Source organism: Hyperolius riggenbachi, chromosome 1 (genome assembly GCF_040937935.1).
Source record: "Hyperolius riggenbachi isolate aHypRig1 chromosome 1, aHypRig1.pri, whole genome shotgun sequence".
Classification (NCBI taxonomy): domain Eukaryota; kingdom Metazoa; phylum Chordata; class Amphibia; order Anura; family Hyperoliidae; genus Hyperolius; species Hyperolius riggenbachi.
Genome location: NC_090646.1, coordinates 113,426,157 through 113,445,991, shown reverse-complemented (window position 1 = coordinate 113,445,991; position 19,835 = coordinate 113,426,157). Strand labels below are relative to the sequence as shown.

The window sequence follows — 19,835 nt, the reverse complement described above, 5'->3', positions numbered from 1 at the left end:
AAATGCAGTCAGAAATGGGATTTGAACCCACACCTCCAGGGGAGGCTGCGACCTGAACGCAGTGCCTTAGACCGATCGGCCATCCTGACAGGGCGACAGTAAGCATGTCTAACAAAGAATGTCTTTTTTAAGTTATAGTTCAACCCCCCTGCCGGTATGATTTCATGCAGCGCACGGCCGCGGGAGGGTTTTTTTTTACCTTTTTTTTGTAGCATGTAGCTACTCTAGCGCTAGCTACATGCTTCCCCCCTCCCTGCGGCATCCGCTCAGCCCCTCCGATCCCCTCCGGCGCATAATCCCAACAGGAAATCCCGTTCTGAACGGGATTTCCTGTATGGGTTTCCCCCGTCGCCATGGCGACGATCAAGATGATGTCAGACGTCGTGGCGTCAGATGGGGTCCCGATCCACCCCTCAGGGCTGCCTGAGCACTGATTGGCCAGGCTGCGCAAGGGGTCCGGGGGGGGGGGGGGCGTCGCAGCGGATCGGCGGTGGCGATCGTATAGAACACTCAGCTAGCAAAGTGCTGGCTGCGTGTTTAAAAAAAAAAAAAAAGATGCAAATCGGCCCAGCAGGGCCCGAGAAATCCTCCTGCGCGGCATAGTCCGAGCTGAACTCGGGCTTACTGCCAGGGAGGTTAAAGTATAGTATGTACTAGAGCAAGCCTTTTCTTGAAGGCCTGTGTTTAACCGGTTAAGGATGACGCTTGCAACCCCAATACCCCTGTATTACTGTATATACCAGCCCCCCATACTGTCCCTTACATCCTCCACACCCTATTGACTATATACCTCTCCCCTTCCTAGTGTGAATGCTTTGTTTTGCTTTGGCAATGCTAAATGTATTTGTTCCTGCCAATAAAGCCTTTTTGGATTTGGCATACTTACACATGACATTGCTTGCATACTGAAGAGACAAGCAGGTTTACCACAGTAGGTTTCCACTGATTCTGCCATAGCTGTTTTTTCCTGACTGAATTTTTATTTTTACCTGCATGATTGGTGGGGTCAGCACTATATACATAAAAAATGGTGAATTCACAACATTTTCACTCAATAATACCAAAAACAGCAATGGCCCGGACACACACCTGACTAAGGCGGCCGATAGGTGTGTGTACAGTGGCTGCCGAGCTGTGAGTGATCCGCATGGCAGATCAACTCACCCCCAACACAAAAAGTCGCACTGCAATAGTAAGTCTGCGGAATGCTCACAGTACATGCCTTGCGTTGGATTCAACGCACTACTGTATCCCAATGTACTGCATGCAGTGCGTTATCGCATAACATGTGCACTACCAGAGGCAGTGGAGCATACTTTTCATTAACTGTATGCTTTACATGTGGTGAGACTTGTTCATTCTGTTATGTCCCACTGTGAAGCTAGCCTCAATCTTTTTTTCACCATCTCTCCCTCAGAGGGGCTCACAATCAAATCCTTACCATAGTCATATGTCCACTGTAGTCTAGGGTCGATTTAGGGACAAATTTTGGCCCTAAAATTGGTGGAATCATTAATCGTGCATGCTTGCTGCGGCACAGATTTTCATCCAAAAACCATCAAATTGCATGGTCAATTTATAGAATTAGATGGTTGGGCCGGCAGCAAAATCGATGTATGGCCACCTTTACCTAAGTCACTGATATCTGACAAGTAGGGTTGGTCAAAGAGATGTTAATAGTTCATACAGGACTATGCAAATTCTGTATGCAAGCAGAATTGGATTGGTCCATCTTCAAGCTGTGTACATTTGCATACAGAACTCAAACAATCTCGTAAGACCAGCCCTACTGACAAGAACAGCTGTCACAAACTGAACAAAAGAACACCCACAAACCGAATAAATTAGTTTATTGGAAAAAAAATTAACATCTTGAAATGTAACAGATCTAGTGATTAAGACTTTGAAACAGGCAAAACAAGAGAAAAATGTTGACGTATTGGCAAAAGGGGGGGTAAAGACATACAGGTCTGTAGTAGCAAAAAGTTATCATTAGTTTTTAAAAGTGGCATTTGTGTTATGTTACAACATGTACAGGTCTCTTTGAGCAGAGAAAAGGAAACGTGAGTTAGAGCAGTCAGGGCACCCACTGCAGCTAGTAGTTCTCTGGGCAGTGTGAGAGGTCTATGGAATACAGTACATTAGCAATACCCATGGGTGGTTTGAGCTATGAGAATGCATGTCGGTAACACTTTAACAATATAAACCATAAACACTTTTTTGTTTGTTTTGTTTCGCACATCTGCATGCTAATGAAATCAGTGGGGCAGCCCAAGATACAGTAAATGCCTCCAACTTTAAGCAGAAAGTTCTGCGGTTTCTAATTAACCCTTTGCCTGTAAACTATCTCCTGCTTGGTTAATCGCACTTAAAGCACCAAGTCAAATGCTTCAACCCTCCTCACTTGCATATAGAATCAAGAGCGTGTCCTCTTGCGTTTGTTTTTTTTTATCCTTTTTGTTTTTTCTTAAAGAGTATTAATATCTACATTTATCATACAGCTTGCAGCTCTGTGAAATCACAGTGAAAGCCCTGGGAATAATGCTGGCCATACACTGGTCGATTATAGGACGATCGATTGACCTATCGATTCTTAGAATCGATTCAAAATAAATGAATTGATCGAACATGAATCGATTTTTTCCCTATACACTAGCAGTGTTCTCCCCAGGCTATTTTAGCTGGGTGCTCCACCCAGCTAAATTTGGTGAGCACCCGGCTGTCATCAGCTCACCTCCTCATCCTCCTCCTATGCGGTAAGCAAAGAAGCGCTGGCAATGCAATATCCCGTCGCGCCCCACTCGGCTACTTTTTCATGCCACCCAGCTGGAAAAAAATTCAAGGGAGAACACGGCACTAAGGTCGATTTTTGTTCCATTTTTCCAACTTTAAATCGATCGGAGGCTATTTTTCAATCACAAAATAAGCACCCTTGAATCAGATTGAGTAAAGGTTGATCGAATACATAATGAAAAGCTTTCGATTCTTGTTCCATTGACTGAAATAACCCAACATACTCGATGGATTCATTTTAAAAATTCGATTGAATATCGGATGATTAAAAATGATTCTATATCAAAATGACAACTCAATTTTTGATCCATTCGATTCATTTATCGGTTATAATAATCAATCGAAGTTATAAAAAAATCGACCAGTGTGTGGCCACCTTAAAACACTATACATATCTTTTACAGCAGGACTCAAATCTGTAACAGTAAAATAAGAAGGGACGCTAAAGAGGTCTCCCATACAAAAATGTATGAGTTCCTTTTTTATTTATATATATAATTTTATTTTTTACGGAAATCACCTTGATTAGAAACTTTAGCCTCTACTTAAAAACCCACTTGATTTTTTTTTTTTAAATTGAAAACAGACCCTCTTATCTGACATTATACAAATCCTTTTTTTAACTATTTCACTTGCAAATAGCCTCTTTTTGTTTTCCAGTCTGGAAAAACTGTAGTGCAATTAGTTATTTAGTCCACGGTGTATAATGCAATAGCTCTGTGGAAAGATAAGAAGATGCTCCAGTAAACAAAGAGATAGGGTAAGCCCTGTGCCAGGCTTAACTAGTCCATTTAAAGCTCGGAAGTCCAAAGTGGCTTCTGAACGCAAAAGAAATAAACAAAAACAAAAAAACTCTAAAAAAAAACTAAAAAAAAAAAGAAAAGAAAAAAAAAGGTATCTAAAAACTTAAGGGCAGAAATAAATAGACAAAAGTGACTGTAAACAGACCCACTTTCCAATGAAATTCAGTGATCGCTGTCTTGACCTTCACAGTCAATAATAAAATAGTAGACAAGCTTCGGAGCATCCCACCGGAACATCCAGTCTTGACAACTCCAAATGGAGTTACATTCTTTAATTGTTAAAATGCCTCGTTTATGGTCTCTGTCCATTTCCTTCAAGTGACCTACTTTGAGATTTTCTTCAAGAGGACCTTTATTTTGGATGGCTTTTTCTTGTCTCCGTACTGAGAGAGCTCAGTTGGCATGTTCTTCGGGACGGGAACCCCGTGGACTTCTTGAACAGGTTTGCCATCGTTTGGAGAGGAAGGGAATGAAGGATGGGGAGGCTTGGAGGCTGGTAAAACACTTGAAATCTGATGCAAGCTGCAAGATTTCTCCAGAATACCATTGTATACTTTAGAAGCTGGGCTAAATACCATACTCTGGCTTTCTGTCAAACCCATGGTTTCGGGTGTGGAGGTTTTAGAAAGATCGGTTGCTAAAGCAGAGTCTGTAGATAAAGACTCCTCACAAGAGCTTTCCTGTCTTGAGATCTTTCGTGGGGGCGCACGAACCTGCTGCAGCTCCAGACTTGTGGGAGGGGACTGCTTTCTTCCAATAGAAGAATTTAAAGGATCACATTCTGAGCCTGTATCTTCCCTGAAAAAGAACAAAACAAAAACAAATCATTATTTAACTGTATGTGAAAAGTTGGCCATCATTTGAAACTAGTAACATAATATTAAAGGCAAAAGGAATCAAAATTAAAAAGACCAAGGCCCACAGGTAAAATAAATACAGTGGGTTGCAAAAGTATTCGGCCCCCTTGAAGTTTTCCACATTTTGTCAGCTGTAATTGCAGCAAAAGGTGGTTCTACAAAGTATTGACTCACATCTCACATGTACACCACTTTGTGTTGGTCTTTCACGTGGAATTCCAATAAAATTGATGCATGTTTGTGGCAGTAATGTGACAAAATGTGGAAAACTTCAAGGGTGCCGAATACTTTTGCAACCCACTGTATATACAAAATAACAATTGTAAGGTGAATTACAGATGTTAACTGGCCTGAAAATAAATGTACATAGGCATTTATTAGTACTATTAAAATGTAAATACTTACTCACCTGGGAAGGAATTTACATGGATTGAGAAAGCCATTGGCTCTCCTCGTGTCCCGCCTGACACGTGGTGCTGTGGGAACATCGGCGTCATCAGGCAGGACACAGTGAGGCAGGCTGGGCCAGAGCTTTTACTACACGAGAGCCTTCCCAGGTAAGTACTAAAGTAGACATCAGCTTGAACCTCCACTGTACACCTACTAATGAGTCACCAGGAATGTATCCATCACTGTTGCAAGGACCAGACACTATCATATTACACATTTTCCTAGTGTGATCAGATTAGCGTCTAGACATAGGCACTATTAGCACGCATTCTTTATTGCTGAGCAGGTCCATTTAATATTGGCACAATTGTTTCAATGCTCTGAATCCTGCAACCTTGTAATTTATTATGCCATCATAGACTGGCTGATTAAACACTCTTCAGTGCTAGAGATTATTATATAATGATTATCACACTATTCAAGTTTTTTTTGTTGGCCTAGGGAATGGAACCAATAAACTCAAGAATTAAAGGTAAACTTAAGGGGGGGGGGGGAGCGGTTTAACCTGGGGTTTCTTCCAGACCCATGTAGTCCTCCTGTGATTCCAAGACCCTCCCGGTTAGCTGCAGCTCCCCTCTAAAAGCTGGCCAGTAGCAGGCTATTGCACGGCAAGTGCTTGTTGTCGGGCATACAGCTGACAGGAGGCAAGTTAAACTATTTCATTTTAGTTTAGGTTCCCTTTAGGGCTCAAACCCACTAGCAGCCTTTTCTAAGTGCTGGTGATTTTAAAAAATGTTACTAATGCTATGGGTGATTTTTATAAAATCACATTGCACGAGTGGAATCACACCCATAGCATTACATTAGCAAGAACTTTTCAAAGCACAAGCGCTTAAAAATGGCTTAGTACCGTACTGCTTTTTTTTTTGGGGGGGGGGGGGGGGGGGGGGTCATTCATTTATTTCTCTCTGTTGTGTCTTTTTTCCCCCCTTATTTTTAAGTGTTTGGTCTTTATGAAGCCGAAATTACATAGATTTTTTGATGTAGTGGTTTGGAATAACATTGTAAGAAGATGATCAGATCGCTTTGCCTGGAAGATTGTCTGCAATTCTTCAAAGTACTGGAACTTATACAGTTCAGACGTGAAAGCTTAACAGGCTCACCATGTGTGGATGCTATGGAGCAGGGAGAGGTTTCAGGTACTGGTTTGTCTCTTGCTGGCTCCCCCAAAACAACAGGAGACAAGGATGTCAGCTGAGGCGCAATAAGGCCTGCAATATTTACCTTCTCTGGCTCCAGGGCGAGTGCAGTAACGGCTCTGCAATCGGGCTCAGGCTGAACTAGCCGAGCTCGGTGGGGCCCGCTCTACTGCACAGGCACGAGTCAGATCTTCTTTAACAAAAAAATTGCACTGTGCAATGAACTTTAAAATCATAATACAGTAGAATTCCTTTATAATAAGCTTTAAGGGACCAGGAAAAGTAGTTTACTGTATCAGAGGTTTACAATATCAGAATTGGTCATTCAGTGTATATTTATACAGATGTATTTGCTGGGTCCTGATGACCGAGTTTGCTATATCCAGAGGTTTACTATAACGAGATTCTACTGTATACTCATTATTTGCATTCATTAAAGTGGATCCGAGGTGCATTTTTACTCATTACATAATTGTGTCCCTTACATATAGTTTATAGGGCATTACTTAAGCCAAATACTTTTTTTTATGCCTTAGTTCCCTATAAACTAAACAGGCCGCACTCACAGCTCCTCCAGCGCCCAGGCATACTGAGTCCCATGTAGCAAGTGCTCATGGGTGCTCAGTCTTGGCAGAGGGAGGGTTTTCCCGAAGGAGGCATAACCATCCAGAGATTTCAGAGGCAAGGGGGGGGGGGGGGGGGAGGAGAGAGTAATGGAGCTTTTACAGGCTGAGGGGTGGAGATACAGAGCAGCTTGGCTGTGTAATGATGACACGCAGAATATGGCTGCTGTCAGTGTATCACAGGGAGAAATAATCATATAATGTTGAAGCTGTTTGCAGCTAGATTTGCTGTGTAAACTATCTAAACTTTAGATAAGATATATAAACAAGTTACTTGTTGTAGTTAGTTTTTCATCTCTGATCCACTTTAAGCTGTGTGTCTGCAGTCTATGTGACCAGTTCCCCAAGAAATAGGTGACTGGAGTCCTTACTGAAAGAAATGGTTATTTATGGTTAACTCGGCCTGGGAGGCTAGAACAAGCGGAATCGGGGTGCAGAGCCATTGTAAAAGCAGAACAAGATGTTTTCAGGAAACTCTGAAAGCAGATTACAAACAAGGGGAAAAGTTTAAATAAATGCAAAGGCTGGGAATACTGTTATTTATTTCTATTATGGGAGATTTCTGCAACCCCCTCACTGAGAAACATGATTGCCATGCCATTGAAACCAGTGTGTCTCAGATGAGGCAACGGAACAAGGTAATTTCACATGACTAATGAATTAAAATCCTGCAAAGTATTTTAGCTCCCAGTGCTGTAAATGAATTGAATTTAGTGTGCTTTTTTATGTTGCTCAGCAGCGTTTAGCCTGTCTGTGTATTATGAGAGGATAAAAGCTCCCAGTGAGAGATGCGTGCTTCTCCCAGTCACAAACTGCACACTGCTGCAGACACAGCGGTAAAGGAACATTTCCCAGTACAAATAGGTCACACCTAGTGTGCAGCAGCATTCGCCCTAGTTACAAAGCATCTTCCTCTACAGCAGTAGGACTGATGAGCTGACAGACAGACCACACCTAAGCCTTACTAAACTCAACACATAAACCAGAAATAAGGTCATCTAGTTACGTACTTAAAACATGCCAAACTATAACAGCTATCTAGCTGTTGGGTGTAAACACTATAGCAAAGTGGAGGGCAGAATACCCATTACATAGATCAGATATGCTTGGCAAGCTGCACTACAGCTCAATCAGGTGTGACAACTAAAATGCAGGAAGAATGAACCCCAGACTAAATTTCCCAGCAACACAGTAAAAGCCACGGGACCACCACAGGAGGATGCTGGATAGGCAGTTAATGAGAAGACGTGGTGAGCTGCTATAAGATCTCAACTTTGTAATCGGAAACCAACAAAGCATTAGAGTGCTAAAGTATTTATGGATAAGTGTGCAATACAGACTTTTCATTTAAAAAGTTTAGCTTTAAAATCAACAGATATTTAAAGCACAACTGAACTGAGAGGGATATGAAGGCTGACATCAGATATTCCCCAGGCTTTTTTAGCCGTGTGCTCTACCCGGCTAATTTTGGTGAGCACCCGGCCCCTGCAGTCATTGGTTCCCCTCCTCCTCTTCCTCCTACACTGTAAGCAATGTGGCGCTGGCCCTGCATTGCCCCACCCGGCTAATTTTTTTTATTCCTGCCGGCTGGAAAAAAAATTGTGATGAGAACACTGCATTTTTATTTCCTTTTATACAATGCACATTGCCTGGCTGTCCTGCTGAGTCTCTGTTTTTAACATGCTTAGCTATAGACCCTGAACAAGCATATGCAGATAAGGTGTTTCTGGCTGAAGTCAGACTGGATTAACCCCATGCTTGTTTCAGGTGATTCAGACACTACTACAGGTAAAGAGATTAGAAGGACTGCGGGGCAACTGATATTGTTTAAAAGGAAATAAATATGGCAGCCTCCATACTCCTCTCACGTCAGGTGTACTTTAACCCCCTCCTGACCGCCTAACACTGATTGGCGGCGGGAGGGTGGCAGCTACAGGACCGCCTAACGCCGATTGGCATCAAGTCCTGTAGCTGTAGATTAGCGGGGATCGTGGGGGAATGTAAACAACCTGCTCCGCTCCATAAACAACCTGCCAGCGGCGATCGTTGCTGCCAGGTTATTAGGAAGAGAAGCGGCGTTTCGTTTACTTTGTACAGCGCTGCAATCTACTGCAGCGCTGTACTGGGGACAGCCCTGTCACTTGGATGTCCCCTAGAGACTCACAAAAAGCAATCGCTATCATAGGCTGATGCCTATGAAAGGCGATCACTGTGATTGGCTGTCGGGGGAGGAATAAATTAAAAGGAAAATGAAGCATTTTAATAATAATAAAAAAAAAAAAATTAAAAAAAGTTAAACGTTAATTAAAAAAAAAAAAAAACCCGTAGCAGCAGCAATCAGATGCCACCAACAGAAAGCTATGTTGGTGGCAACAAGAGGCGGCAAAATGAATTTGTGTGCTAAGTTGTATGGCCCTGCAGCAAGCTGTTAAAGGGGAACTGAAGAGAGAGGTATATGGAGGCTGTCCTGTTTATTTCCTTTTAATCAATACCAGTTGCCTGGCAGCCCTGCTGGTCTATTTCTCTGCAGTAGTATCTGATTAAAACCAGAAACAAGCATGCAGCTAGTCTTGTCAGATCAGACTTATAAGTCTGAACCACTGAAACACCTGATCTGCTGCATGCTTGTTCAGGGGCTATGGCTAATAGTATTAGAGGCAGAGGATCAGCAGAGCTGCCAGGCAACTGGTATTGTCTAAAAGGAAATAAACAGGACAGCCTCCATATACCTCTCTCTTCAGTTCCCCTTTAAAGCTGCAGTAGCCTGAATTGTAAAAAAAAATAGCCTAGTCACTCGGGGGTGTAAGCCTATGGTCCACAAAAGGTTAAAAATGATTTCTTTAATAATCTGTCTTATTCAATTTTGAGTTTAGCCGAGTTTGAATTCCTGCATAAAAGCGAGAGTGGCCGATGGGGTAATGTAGGTTCAGAGGAAGGAACTGTGTGCAGTGGTTGAAGTAGCATGGTGAAAAACACTGCTCCATTTCTCTGTGAACCAATACCCCTCATATTAACAACCTCGCAGTTTTAATTAATGTCTGCAGGCTGTGTGTATTTTACAGTGCATGTTGGTACATGCACTTATAATGATTGTCTCCTGAAAAAGTAATTAGTTCTTGTTTTAGGTGAACATTTTGCAATGAGCACTTCACAGGGCCCCTGTTCTGTGGAGAAAAAAAGAGCAAAAAAACCCCGCTGTGAAAATAAAACAGAACAATAGCAGTTGGGCAAGAGTGATCCAGCTCCTCTAACGACTGAAGGGTGGAGGCAACCATGTTGATTTTTGTCCAAAATGATTGCAGGCTGCGATAGGCAGCGTTGGCAGCTCAGAAAAAATAATTACCCCTTGCCTGGAACTACCCTGCTGATACAAAACAGCTATTGTTCAGCTTGGTAACCTATTGGAATACTTTCTACCTGGTGCACTCTCACAAGTCACCCTCGTACATGTGCTTAAAGAGGAACTGTGACCAAGGATTGAACTTCTTCCCAATCAGTAGCGAATTCCCCCTTTCCCTCAAGAAATCTTTCATTTTTTGCCCACAGATCATCAGGGGGTCTGTATGGCTGAGATTGTGGTGATACCCCTCCCCCAGAAGCCTTGACGCATTGTGGGAAATGACAGCTGTTTCCAACTGGCAAGCAACCAGTATTGCCCTCTGTATGTATATCTATAAAAACACCACCTTCTAGCCTATCGCAATGTTAGTGGGTTTAGTTATAAATAATGGCAGTTGGTGCGTTTTTTTTTTCCATGTCTGGTCTGCCAGTAGTAAATATGATTACATGCGGGCTGACTGTGGATCAAACAACATGAACAAATTACATGGCGAATATCAATCATTTCTTGATCTCGCTTCTATTTTTAACTTCTCCCTTTGCAATGTATTGATTTATTTGATTCCCCTTTTCGCTAAAGTTCCTTTTTAAAGGTTGCTAGGCGTAACATCGAAGTTAAGTGAGGGATAACTGTGGCTCCCATAGCTGAATTTTTTTTCTCAAGAAAAAAAATGAGTAGTTAATATACAAATCCCCCTGTGATGCATAGGAATAATCATGCAGCAATGTAACGTCTCGTACCACTGCTTTTCTGCAATGAAATAAATGGCATCCTCTTCCTCGTCAGTGCGGTAGAGTGCAGGGCAGCTGGACACAGACAGGATATCTGGATCAGGTGACTGCAGGACATTCTGAGTCTGGGGGGAAGGTGGAATAATACTACGCCGAGGACGACACATGCTGCTGCTCCGTGCCAATGTTCCATGAGTCTTTATAATAGACCCTGAAGAGACAGAAGAGACATGTTCAGAATACAAGAAGGAAACCACGTGACGTCTGATCAGATTACCATCCCATGCCACTGGAAACACAAACAGGCATACAGCAGCAAGACAAAGCAAACAAATGCATCAATATCCTCAAACATAAAATGATTCTCAGGTTGCTCGGTATCATATAGTGCATAAGTGCTTTTGCTTTTTTACTCTGCTTAACTCTTGGTTACTTTACCAGCTTAGAACCTGCACAAAACACAGTAATCAGAATGTATTAATCCAATGCTTATCACAAACTCTCATACTCCTTCCTCAGTTTCTCATCAGTGATAAAAAAAAAAAAAAAAAAAGGATCCATCTGCCAATATAATTACACATGCTGTGTGTTCTGTGACAGAGGATTTACTTGGCTGTTTTTCCCCTGGTATTCTGAGCTGACACTAGGTGGCGCTTAAATCACAGATCATGTTTCCAGCATAAAAAGAACATTTCATAAAAGTGTTCCCTTCCAGACCAAAACCACAAGTCAGAAACCTGAATGTGATTAATGTTTGTGGCGCAGAACCTCTCCCTGCCCTCCCTTCCAGTTTTATAGATCAGTAGTAAAGTAGGCTGATGTCCTGAATCACTCTCCCTCTATAAAGAGGTGAATATTCCAAACCTCTTCAGAAGCTTTTCAGTCATCTAGCTAAGCTGGTACCATCTATGTAATGCAGCACATACTCTGCTGTGTCCTTGAGATTGTCTGCTGGGTCTTACACCAGATGGGACTCTGATAAATACACTTATGTAAACCTATGACGACAGAAATATGAAAGCTGCCTCTGCTATTTTATTTTTAAAGGTGCAAGCTCCTGTGCATAAACTTATTCCTGGCTTTACTTCCTAGAGTCGCATACAGGACAGGAGTTCAGATTTCACCGATCGCTTGTTCCAGATCAGGACACCAGGAATGTGTGCACCCTTCAAATTCATATTAAAAGCTGTCTGTTCACCCGAAAACTAATTTATAGGGTCATAAAAGTGAAATATAGCAGCTTGCTTACAGCAGAAGCTAAAACAAGTTTGTGATGGATTTGTAGGAATAAATGCTTAAAGGGAACCTGTCAATACCGTCAGTCCTGCTGATACTTTTAACCCCTAAATAAGCACGATGATCAGATTTATGTGACAAGATAAGCTACATGCTTGTTTCAGGAGTGCGGGTCAGACACTACTGCAGCCAAAGAGATCAGTAGAATGCCAGGAAATGTATGAATTAAAATGAAATAAATATGGCAGCCTCCATATACACCTCTTACTTCTGGTTCCCTTTAATACAGGGTTTCTCAACATTGGTTTTGCAGCTCTTTAATGCACCACAAACACCAGTGGTGCCACGCATACCAAGTATTCTTTCAGGTCTCCGAGGCATGCGCACCGAAGTAGAAGCACTCCCACTGGTTTAAAATATCCAGACATGCAGCATCCCCCGATTGGATAAATTGGAGTCTGAAGATCTCCGCAACCATGACACCTATGGACCCCAAATATGAAGCTTAGGGAGAGGACTTCCGAGCCACTACTGTGCCAAATTGCTTGCCTACCAAGCATCGCCAGCTACGTAGGGGCAGGGGGACTGGTGTATTTTGGTAATTGGGATGCCATGAAGAAATTTCAAAATTTCACCCAGAAAAGTTTGGGAACCTCTAGCTTAACCACTTCCCAACTGAGGGGTTTTACCCCTTGACCACCAGAGCAATTTTCACCTTTCAGCGCTCCTTCCATTCATTCGTCTATAATTTTATCATTACTTATCGCAATGAAATGAACTATATCTTGTTTTTTTCGCCACCAATTAGGCTTTCTTTAGGTGGGACATTATGCCAAGAATAATTTTATTCTAAATGTGTTTTAATGGGAAAATAGGAAAAAATGTGGGAAAAAAATTATTATTTTTCAGTTTTCGCCCTTTATAGTTTTTAAATAATGCATGCTACTGTAATTAAAACCCATTAAATGTATATGCCTATTTATCCCGGTTATAAAACCGTTTAAATTATGTCCCTATCACAATGTTTGCCGCCAATATTTTAGTTGGAAATAAAGGTGCATTTTTTTCAGTTTTGCGTCCATCCCTAATTATAAGCCCATAGTTTATAAAGTAACAGTGTTATACCCTCTTGACATAAATATTTAAAAAGTTCAGTCCCTAAGGTAACTATTTATGTTTTTTTTTTTATTGTAAATTTTTTATTTTTTTTTTTAATTACAAAAAAAAAAAATTGGGGAGTGTGGGAGGTAAGGAGTTAATTTTTTGTGTAAAACAAGTTTATTTGTGTGTAGAAAATGGTTAGGGTGTAGTTTTACTATTTGGCCACAAGATGGCAACATTACTAATTTGTTTCATGCTACCTGCAAGCGTCCTTCCGGACTCTTGCAGGAAGTAGAAAGAGGCTGGGACTTTGTTATTTTTTCACAATGATCGCGCTGCTCAGCCGAGCGGCAGCAGGTCATTGCGGGGCTTAGATCAACGAACGGGAATGGATTTTCCCGTTCGTTGATCTCTGGGCGAGCGGGCGGCGGCGTGTTTACTAGCGGCGGGCGGCGTGTTTACGAGCGGGAACGCGGACAGCGGCGGGAGTGCGCAGAGTACGGATTTCTCCGTCCCTGGGGGTGAAAGGATGGAAAAAGGGGCGGAGAAATCCGTACGCGCGGGGGTAAAGTGGTTAATATACAAGTACACCATTTTCTAACTATGTGGAATACATGTCAACATACCTAAACCTTAGGAAGAACCAGAAAATCGAAATTCAAAAAATATAAACTGAGGCTAAGTTTTAGGGCTGGTTCACACAGGCTTCTGCCAAGCTTTCACTCGGCGCCATGTTCAAACGCAGGCGTTTAGACCAGGCTTTCTCAACAGGGTTCCCTGGAACCCCATCCTTCCTTGAGTACTCTGCAGGGGTTTCTTGGCATTTCCCCCCATCGTGGGGGAAGTATAACAAAGCACACTATAATAGGTGGTACTTTAACAAGAAGCACTAAATTGGGGGCTCAGGAGACCGTATAATGAGTGGCAGTGTAATAGGGGGTAGTGAAATAAACAGCCACACACACTTAAAGACCGTGTCTCCAGCAAAAGAAATACAGGGATTCCTTGAGATCCAAAAGTTATTTGCAGGGTTCCTCCAGACTAAAAAGGTGGAAAAAGGCTGGTTTAGACGTTCGCTTTTAAAGGCAATTGTTTCCCGGCGTTTACCGCCTCTGAAAGCAGCAAGTTGCTTCCAAGACGAGACGCAACGCTGGGATCTACTGCCAGACTTTCATGAAATCCTGCAAAACCCAGCTCCAACGCTCCCATTCACTTGAATGGGATGGTGGTAGAACCCAAAAAAACACTGCGTCTGAAACAACGCATTAAACGCCACAAAAACACCCGCATGACCCAGCCCTAAATCTTTTGTGTTTTTTTTGTAACTGAATTGGGTGTCCTGTGGGGTTACTCACACAAACCCTACACAGTCATGCAAGTTTTAACTTGGACTGAAGCCGTATACAAGTTTGAATAATACATGATTTATGAATATCAAATTGAGGTTGTAGGTGTGCTGTAAGGTCTTGTATACATGCACGTCCTAAAAGGAGAAAACATGGAGGACTTGCACAGCCCTGCTCATTGTCACAAAGTGAAACATTGCAGTTTCTCTATTTGGACACATGCTTGAAATGATTCCTGCCGCTATCTCCATATTTTTTTTTCCTGTACACTGTAGTATAAGAGCATTCAAATGTGTTAGTATTTTCTGGGATACTTGATTATTCAGTTGTAACCCAAACTTTTTCTAACAGAGCTGCTTCATAGAAGGGAGGTGTGACGTGTAAGCTGCAGATAGAAGTTTTTAACATGCTAGAAGGGAAGACTAGCCAAGTCATTTGGAGGAAATAGAGGAAGAAATCAAAACTTTAGGCCGTTGTTATGCTATGCACTTACCATGAAACTGGGAAATAATGGGGGGTGTATCTTCATCCAGATCATCCACTCCTCCAGCAATGGGGTAAGGAGGGATAGAGACTCTGGGCATCACCACCCAGCTGTGTTCGGAGTACAGCGTGGATGTTAAGGTGGCCACGCCAGAATTGTGAACTATCTGAAAGCCACAGATCTTCTCAATCTGCTGCCATCGGTAAAGCCGCTCTCGAAGGCAGGTTGTTAATTCAGACAGTGCTTTCCTGTGGAGTAAAATGAAGAGACACAAAATAAATACAATAAATAAATAATTAACATCCATTTTGGTAAATGGTTGGAAGAGGAGAAACCCTTCTAGAGTCATCCCATTATAATATATGGTGCAGGACGCAGAAGAATGCCCCAGGAACCAGTGAGAGGCAGCTGACTGATATTTCAGTTGCAATGCACAATGAACTGTAAATACCGTATATACCATATTTTTCGTCTTGTAAGACGCACTTTTTCACTCCCAAATGTGGGGGGATAAGTCCCTGCGATTTTGGATTGATTGCATAAAAATGTGAATACGTGTACGCATTTTTGCGTTCACAAAAAATGGAGAAAAGGGTTTTTTTTTGGTGCATCTTATAAGGCGAAAAATACGGTACTCACATATAGGACAATTTTTTCAGCACAAAAAAAATGTGTTGAAAAGTCACCCCCTCAGCCTATACACGAGTCACCTACTTGTTTAGCCTGTGTCTGTGGTGGTGGGTGTGCGGACTGACCTGCTCCTGAGTGCAGAGGATCATAGAGTGCAACAGTGATGCTGAGCAGGCTTGCAGGGACATGCTTTCTAGCTGATCGGGGCTGAAGGGGAGCGCACGGAGAACAGCTGATGAGGAGTGATTGGATGCCCGGGAGAGAGCAGAGCAGCAATGGTCGGATGCCCGGGGGGAGTAGAGAGCAGGAGCCATGGATAGCCAAAATAACAGCAGGCGAGCTCCTCCATTTACATAATCTCACGTTTCCTGATTGGCCAATCACTTTCAAATTTTACCACCTTCATGTAGTAACAGGGCTAATGGATTTTGAATACGATGAACAGATTTGTGTTGGAAACCTCTCATACTACATGGAAGTAGCAAAATTGGCCAAAGGTTGGCCAATCAAAATTTGAGGTGGTTGCGAAAAACCACCTCTGCCGAGAATAGAGCATGTGCACAGTGAGTTAGCTAATAGGGATAGTCAAGGAGATGCAAATAATTTTGTATTGACATTTTGTATACACATTTATGCAGCTTGAACATGAACCAATCAAATCTTGCTGAGGTAAAATTTGATTGGCCCATTTTCAAGCTGCATTCATTTGCATAAGAAATTTGCATAATCCTACATCAACTCGAAATTATTTATCTCTCATACACCACCCCTATAGGCCAATTGCTGGCCGAAAGCATTGTCCTTCGCTCACTCCGTCTGCCATGTGAGGTTATGCACTGCTCCGTCTATCCTAGAGGCTAGTGAGGAGTCTGTACAGTGTAGGCCACACTGGTGACATACTTATTTTAGCGTTCATGTATAGACTGCATTGTTTCTTTGCCAGTAAAATACTATTGTATATATTCTCTAATATAAGCAGAGTTTTTGGGAACAAAAAATGGTCCCAAAAGTGGGGGCCTCTGCTTATATTCTAGTCATATCAGTGCCCCCTAGCATGTCTAGAAGTGTTCCCCCCCACCCTCCCCACTCCCGGATGCCCCCTCCATCAAATGCTTTTCCTGCTGTGTCCCCCTCCCCACCAGTATACGCTTAGTGGTGTATAGCATAATCAGGAGCTTTTACTCACCCGTCAGAGTGGAACAGCTAAGCATTTGCCTGCTGTGTATCCCCCCAACGGTGTACGCCGACACGCTGATTGATGTTCAGTATAGCGGGAGCTTTTACTCACCCGTACTTGCAGTCAAGATTCTCCTGCTTGCCTGTCATGGTCTCGCTCCTATGACGCCGAGCAGTGGCGAGGCGCCTCTAGAGGGAGTCATAGAAGCAAGTCCATGACAGGCATGCAGGAGAATCCTGACTGTATTTGTTTCCATCTATTGATTGTTTATCCATTTATTCGGAGTGTGCTGTCAATGTGCAGTGCCATATTTCCTATATCTACAGGCTTGTAAATGTTACTAACCTACTCCTATTTCCAACAAGCAGAGAACAATTTTATGAAACCGACAGAAAAGGCTATAAGATGCCTTATAAACTATCTCCAATTACATACATCCACGTGTGACTGGATGTGGGCAGGCATGCGAGTCTATGACATATACTTACTTTGCCTCCAGAATTTTATGGTCCACCTCATCCAGAGATGAGCTGTGTGCAACGTGCAAAGTGCCAAAAACCGTGCTCCTCTTCTTCTTTATTTTTTCAGCCTAGAATGTAGAACAGGCAATTAAAATATACTGATAAATCTCATGGGATCAATTTTAGCTATTAACGTCTAATGAAGAGACTGAAAATGATGAACTTCAGCTTAGAGTAGGCTTATCCTCGCACCAATCAGCGATGAAAAACAAGCCAAGATAGGCTTTAAGGTTTGTAACTGGTACTGGTGCTTAAGGGCTCCAAATTTACCCTGGCCATAAATGGGAAAATCTACATTAAAAACAAAGAAACCCAATGGAAACTATTAGAGAATGTGCACATGGCTTTCTTTATGGGGAAAAAAAAAAGACAGAAAGAAAACAGGTTATATAACTGCATTGAATTCTTGTTTGCCCAGGCTTAAAAGCTGATCTCTGTGCTTAGGTTACTGATGAGTTCCCACCCTCCCACACAGAAAAAAACCTGAATATCTCCAGACTGAGCCCTTGTGGTTATGTGACCCCCCAGTCTGTTACAGCAGCATGACTTTTCAGCAGCAATGCCTAGAGCGCTTGAAATTTGGGCACGCCAGGTGCCGCCATAGGCCAGAATGCAAATTATGGCTATACTGGTGCTCCATCAGTAATTTGGGCACAGTCAAGAGACAGAGTCCAATTTACAATAAAACAGCGTAATTTGGCTAGCAGCAACCTCTGACAGCCAAATTACGCCTTACTCCACAGTCCACTGCGATCTGGAGGGTGAATAGTAATTAACGCTGTCGGGACTTTTGCACAGAGCTGTGGAGTCTGAGCAATTTTTGGGTACCTGAAGTCAGAGGTTTGATAAACGGAGGCGTCGGATGACATTTGTATCCACTCTATAGCCTTGCAAGGGCTGTAGAGTAGGAGACATTTTGGGTACCTGGAGTCGGTGGTTTCATAAAGGAAGGAACCACAAAAATTGTTTGATCCGGTGCACAGGTCTTTTATAATTAGTTCACCCAGTTATTAACTGGGGAAGGCAAGCCCACAAAAACAATTTGCCAACCAGAGAAAAAAAGTGAGCGCCATTCTATGCACTAGAAAAATAGAAAACTATCACAGCCGCAGCGTCATCACACTGAAGAAGCCCATGTGATGCGGGCGTAATGCGTGTGTGGTATACTACGCAGGGATAGCAGGACTCTCCCCTTCAGCACACGTGGGTAGCAGAGTCTGGCGTGCTAACGCCGACAATGGCATCCAGGCACCTGTGAGCTGCGGGACGCTGCAGCAGAGCAAGAAATGCAGACTTACATCACCACCAGGAAGGTAATAGTGCAAATCGCCGGAGAATCCGCCTGTGAGAAGGTAATCTAACATACCGCCACCAAGTGGGGACTGAAAGCTTGTACACAACTGGCTGATGAAGCAAGAAGTTATTGGACAAAGTTTACAGGGAATCCAGTGCATATACTTCCTACCTATACCGAGGAGTGATGTTTTTTGATGCTTAAATGACATTACCTGGAATTTTGCATTATTCCACTATTTGTTGGATTAAGTTGTTAACAATCGGTTGCAGCAGCCAGCCTCACTATTCTTCTACACTTATGCAATCCTGAAAAAGATCGGCCGATCTGGATAATTGCATGTATGTGTAGTGCGAATGTGATGTGTGCGTGAGGAGCGTTCCTGCAGTCAGCCCTGCGTAGAATTTTATGGCCGGAGGTTTGGTGTTGAGGGGATGCCAGTTAATGGGATGATGTGGCGCACACTTTTTTTCTCTGGTTCATAAACGTTGGAGTCAAATGATTTTTGTGCCAACTCTACAACCTTGCTTTTGTAGGAGCTGGGTTAGACATTTTTCCAGGGCTGTGGAGTCGGTACAAAAATCCACCGACTCCGACTCCTCAGTTTAGGATTCCACCGACTCAGACTCCTCGAATTTGCATATTACAATCTTGTCGATAGAAAGTATGTAACATGAAATTCGTCTCTTAAATGCCAACGCTTAGAATTTTTAAAAGACAACTGAAGTAAGAAGGATATGTAGACTGCCATATTTATTCCCTTTAGGCATAGACTAAAACTAGTCCTTGGTAAGAGTACTTGTAAAAGGTACAGAGCCTAGGCAATTAACTGTGGGTACATGTAAGAGTGATGTGCAGGTACTCTGCAGGGGAATAAGGAGAATCATCCTCTATTACACATTCTTTATGCACAATCTGAACCAGGTTTATGGGTGATAGACAACACCTCTGTGTTCAATGTGCACAACATTCTCAGTGGATTCCCTGAAGCTCTGTGGGGAGTGCATATGTAGAGTATAGTACTACTGCGTAACAAAGGAAACCTGAGACAGAGGAAATGAAAGTTTTATACATACCTGGGGCTTCCTCCAGCCCCCTTCAGGCTAATCAGTCCCTCGCTGTCCTCCTCCGCCACCTGGATCTTCTGCTATGAGTCCAGGTACTTGAGCCAGTCTGGCGTAGAGCGCATGCACACCCTCCGCCGCCGGGAGCATACTACACCTGCGCAGCACTACTGCGCAGGTGCAGAACGCTCCTGGCTGTGGAAGCGGCATGCGGCTGGACTGCGCTGACTGGCTGAATTACCAGGA

General features: G+C 42.9%; 1 protein-coding gene across 1 annotated transcript in view; it reads right to left on the bottom strand.

Moving 5' to 3' along the window:
* Nucleotides 1-1,833: 1,833 nt before the first annotated feature.
* The window catches only part of STIM2 (stromal interaction molecule 2), a 170,468-nt gene continuing 152,466 nt past the window's right edge, over nucleotides 1,834-19,835 (bottom strand). The window contains exons 9-12 of the mRNA XM_068278374.1: nucleotides 17,199-17,299; nucleotides 14,913-15,151; nucleotides 10,746-10,947; nucleotides 1,834-4,394 (exon numbers count right to left, since the gene is read on the bottom strand). Coding sequence (XP_068134475.1) covers nucleotides 3,920-4,394; nucleotides 10,746-10,947; nucleotides 14,913-15,151; nucleotides 17,199-17,299 — 1,017 coding nt within the window. The 3' untranslated portion in view covers nucleotides 1,834-3,919. The remainder of the gene's footprint in view (nucleotides 4,395-10,745; nucleotides 10,948-14,912; nucleotides 15,152-17,198; nucleotides 17,300-19,835) is intronic.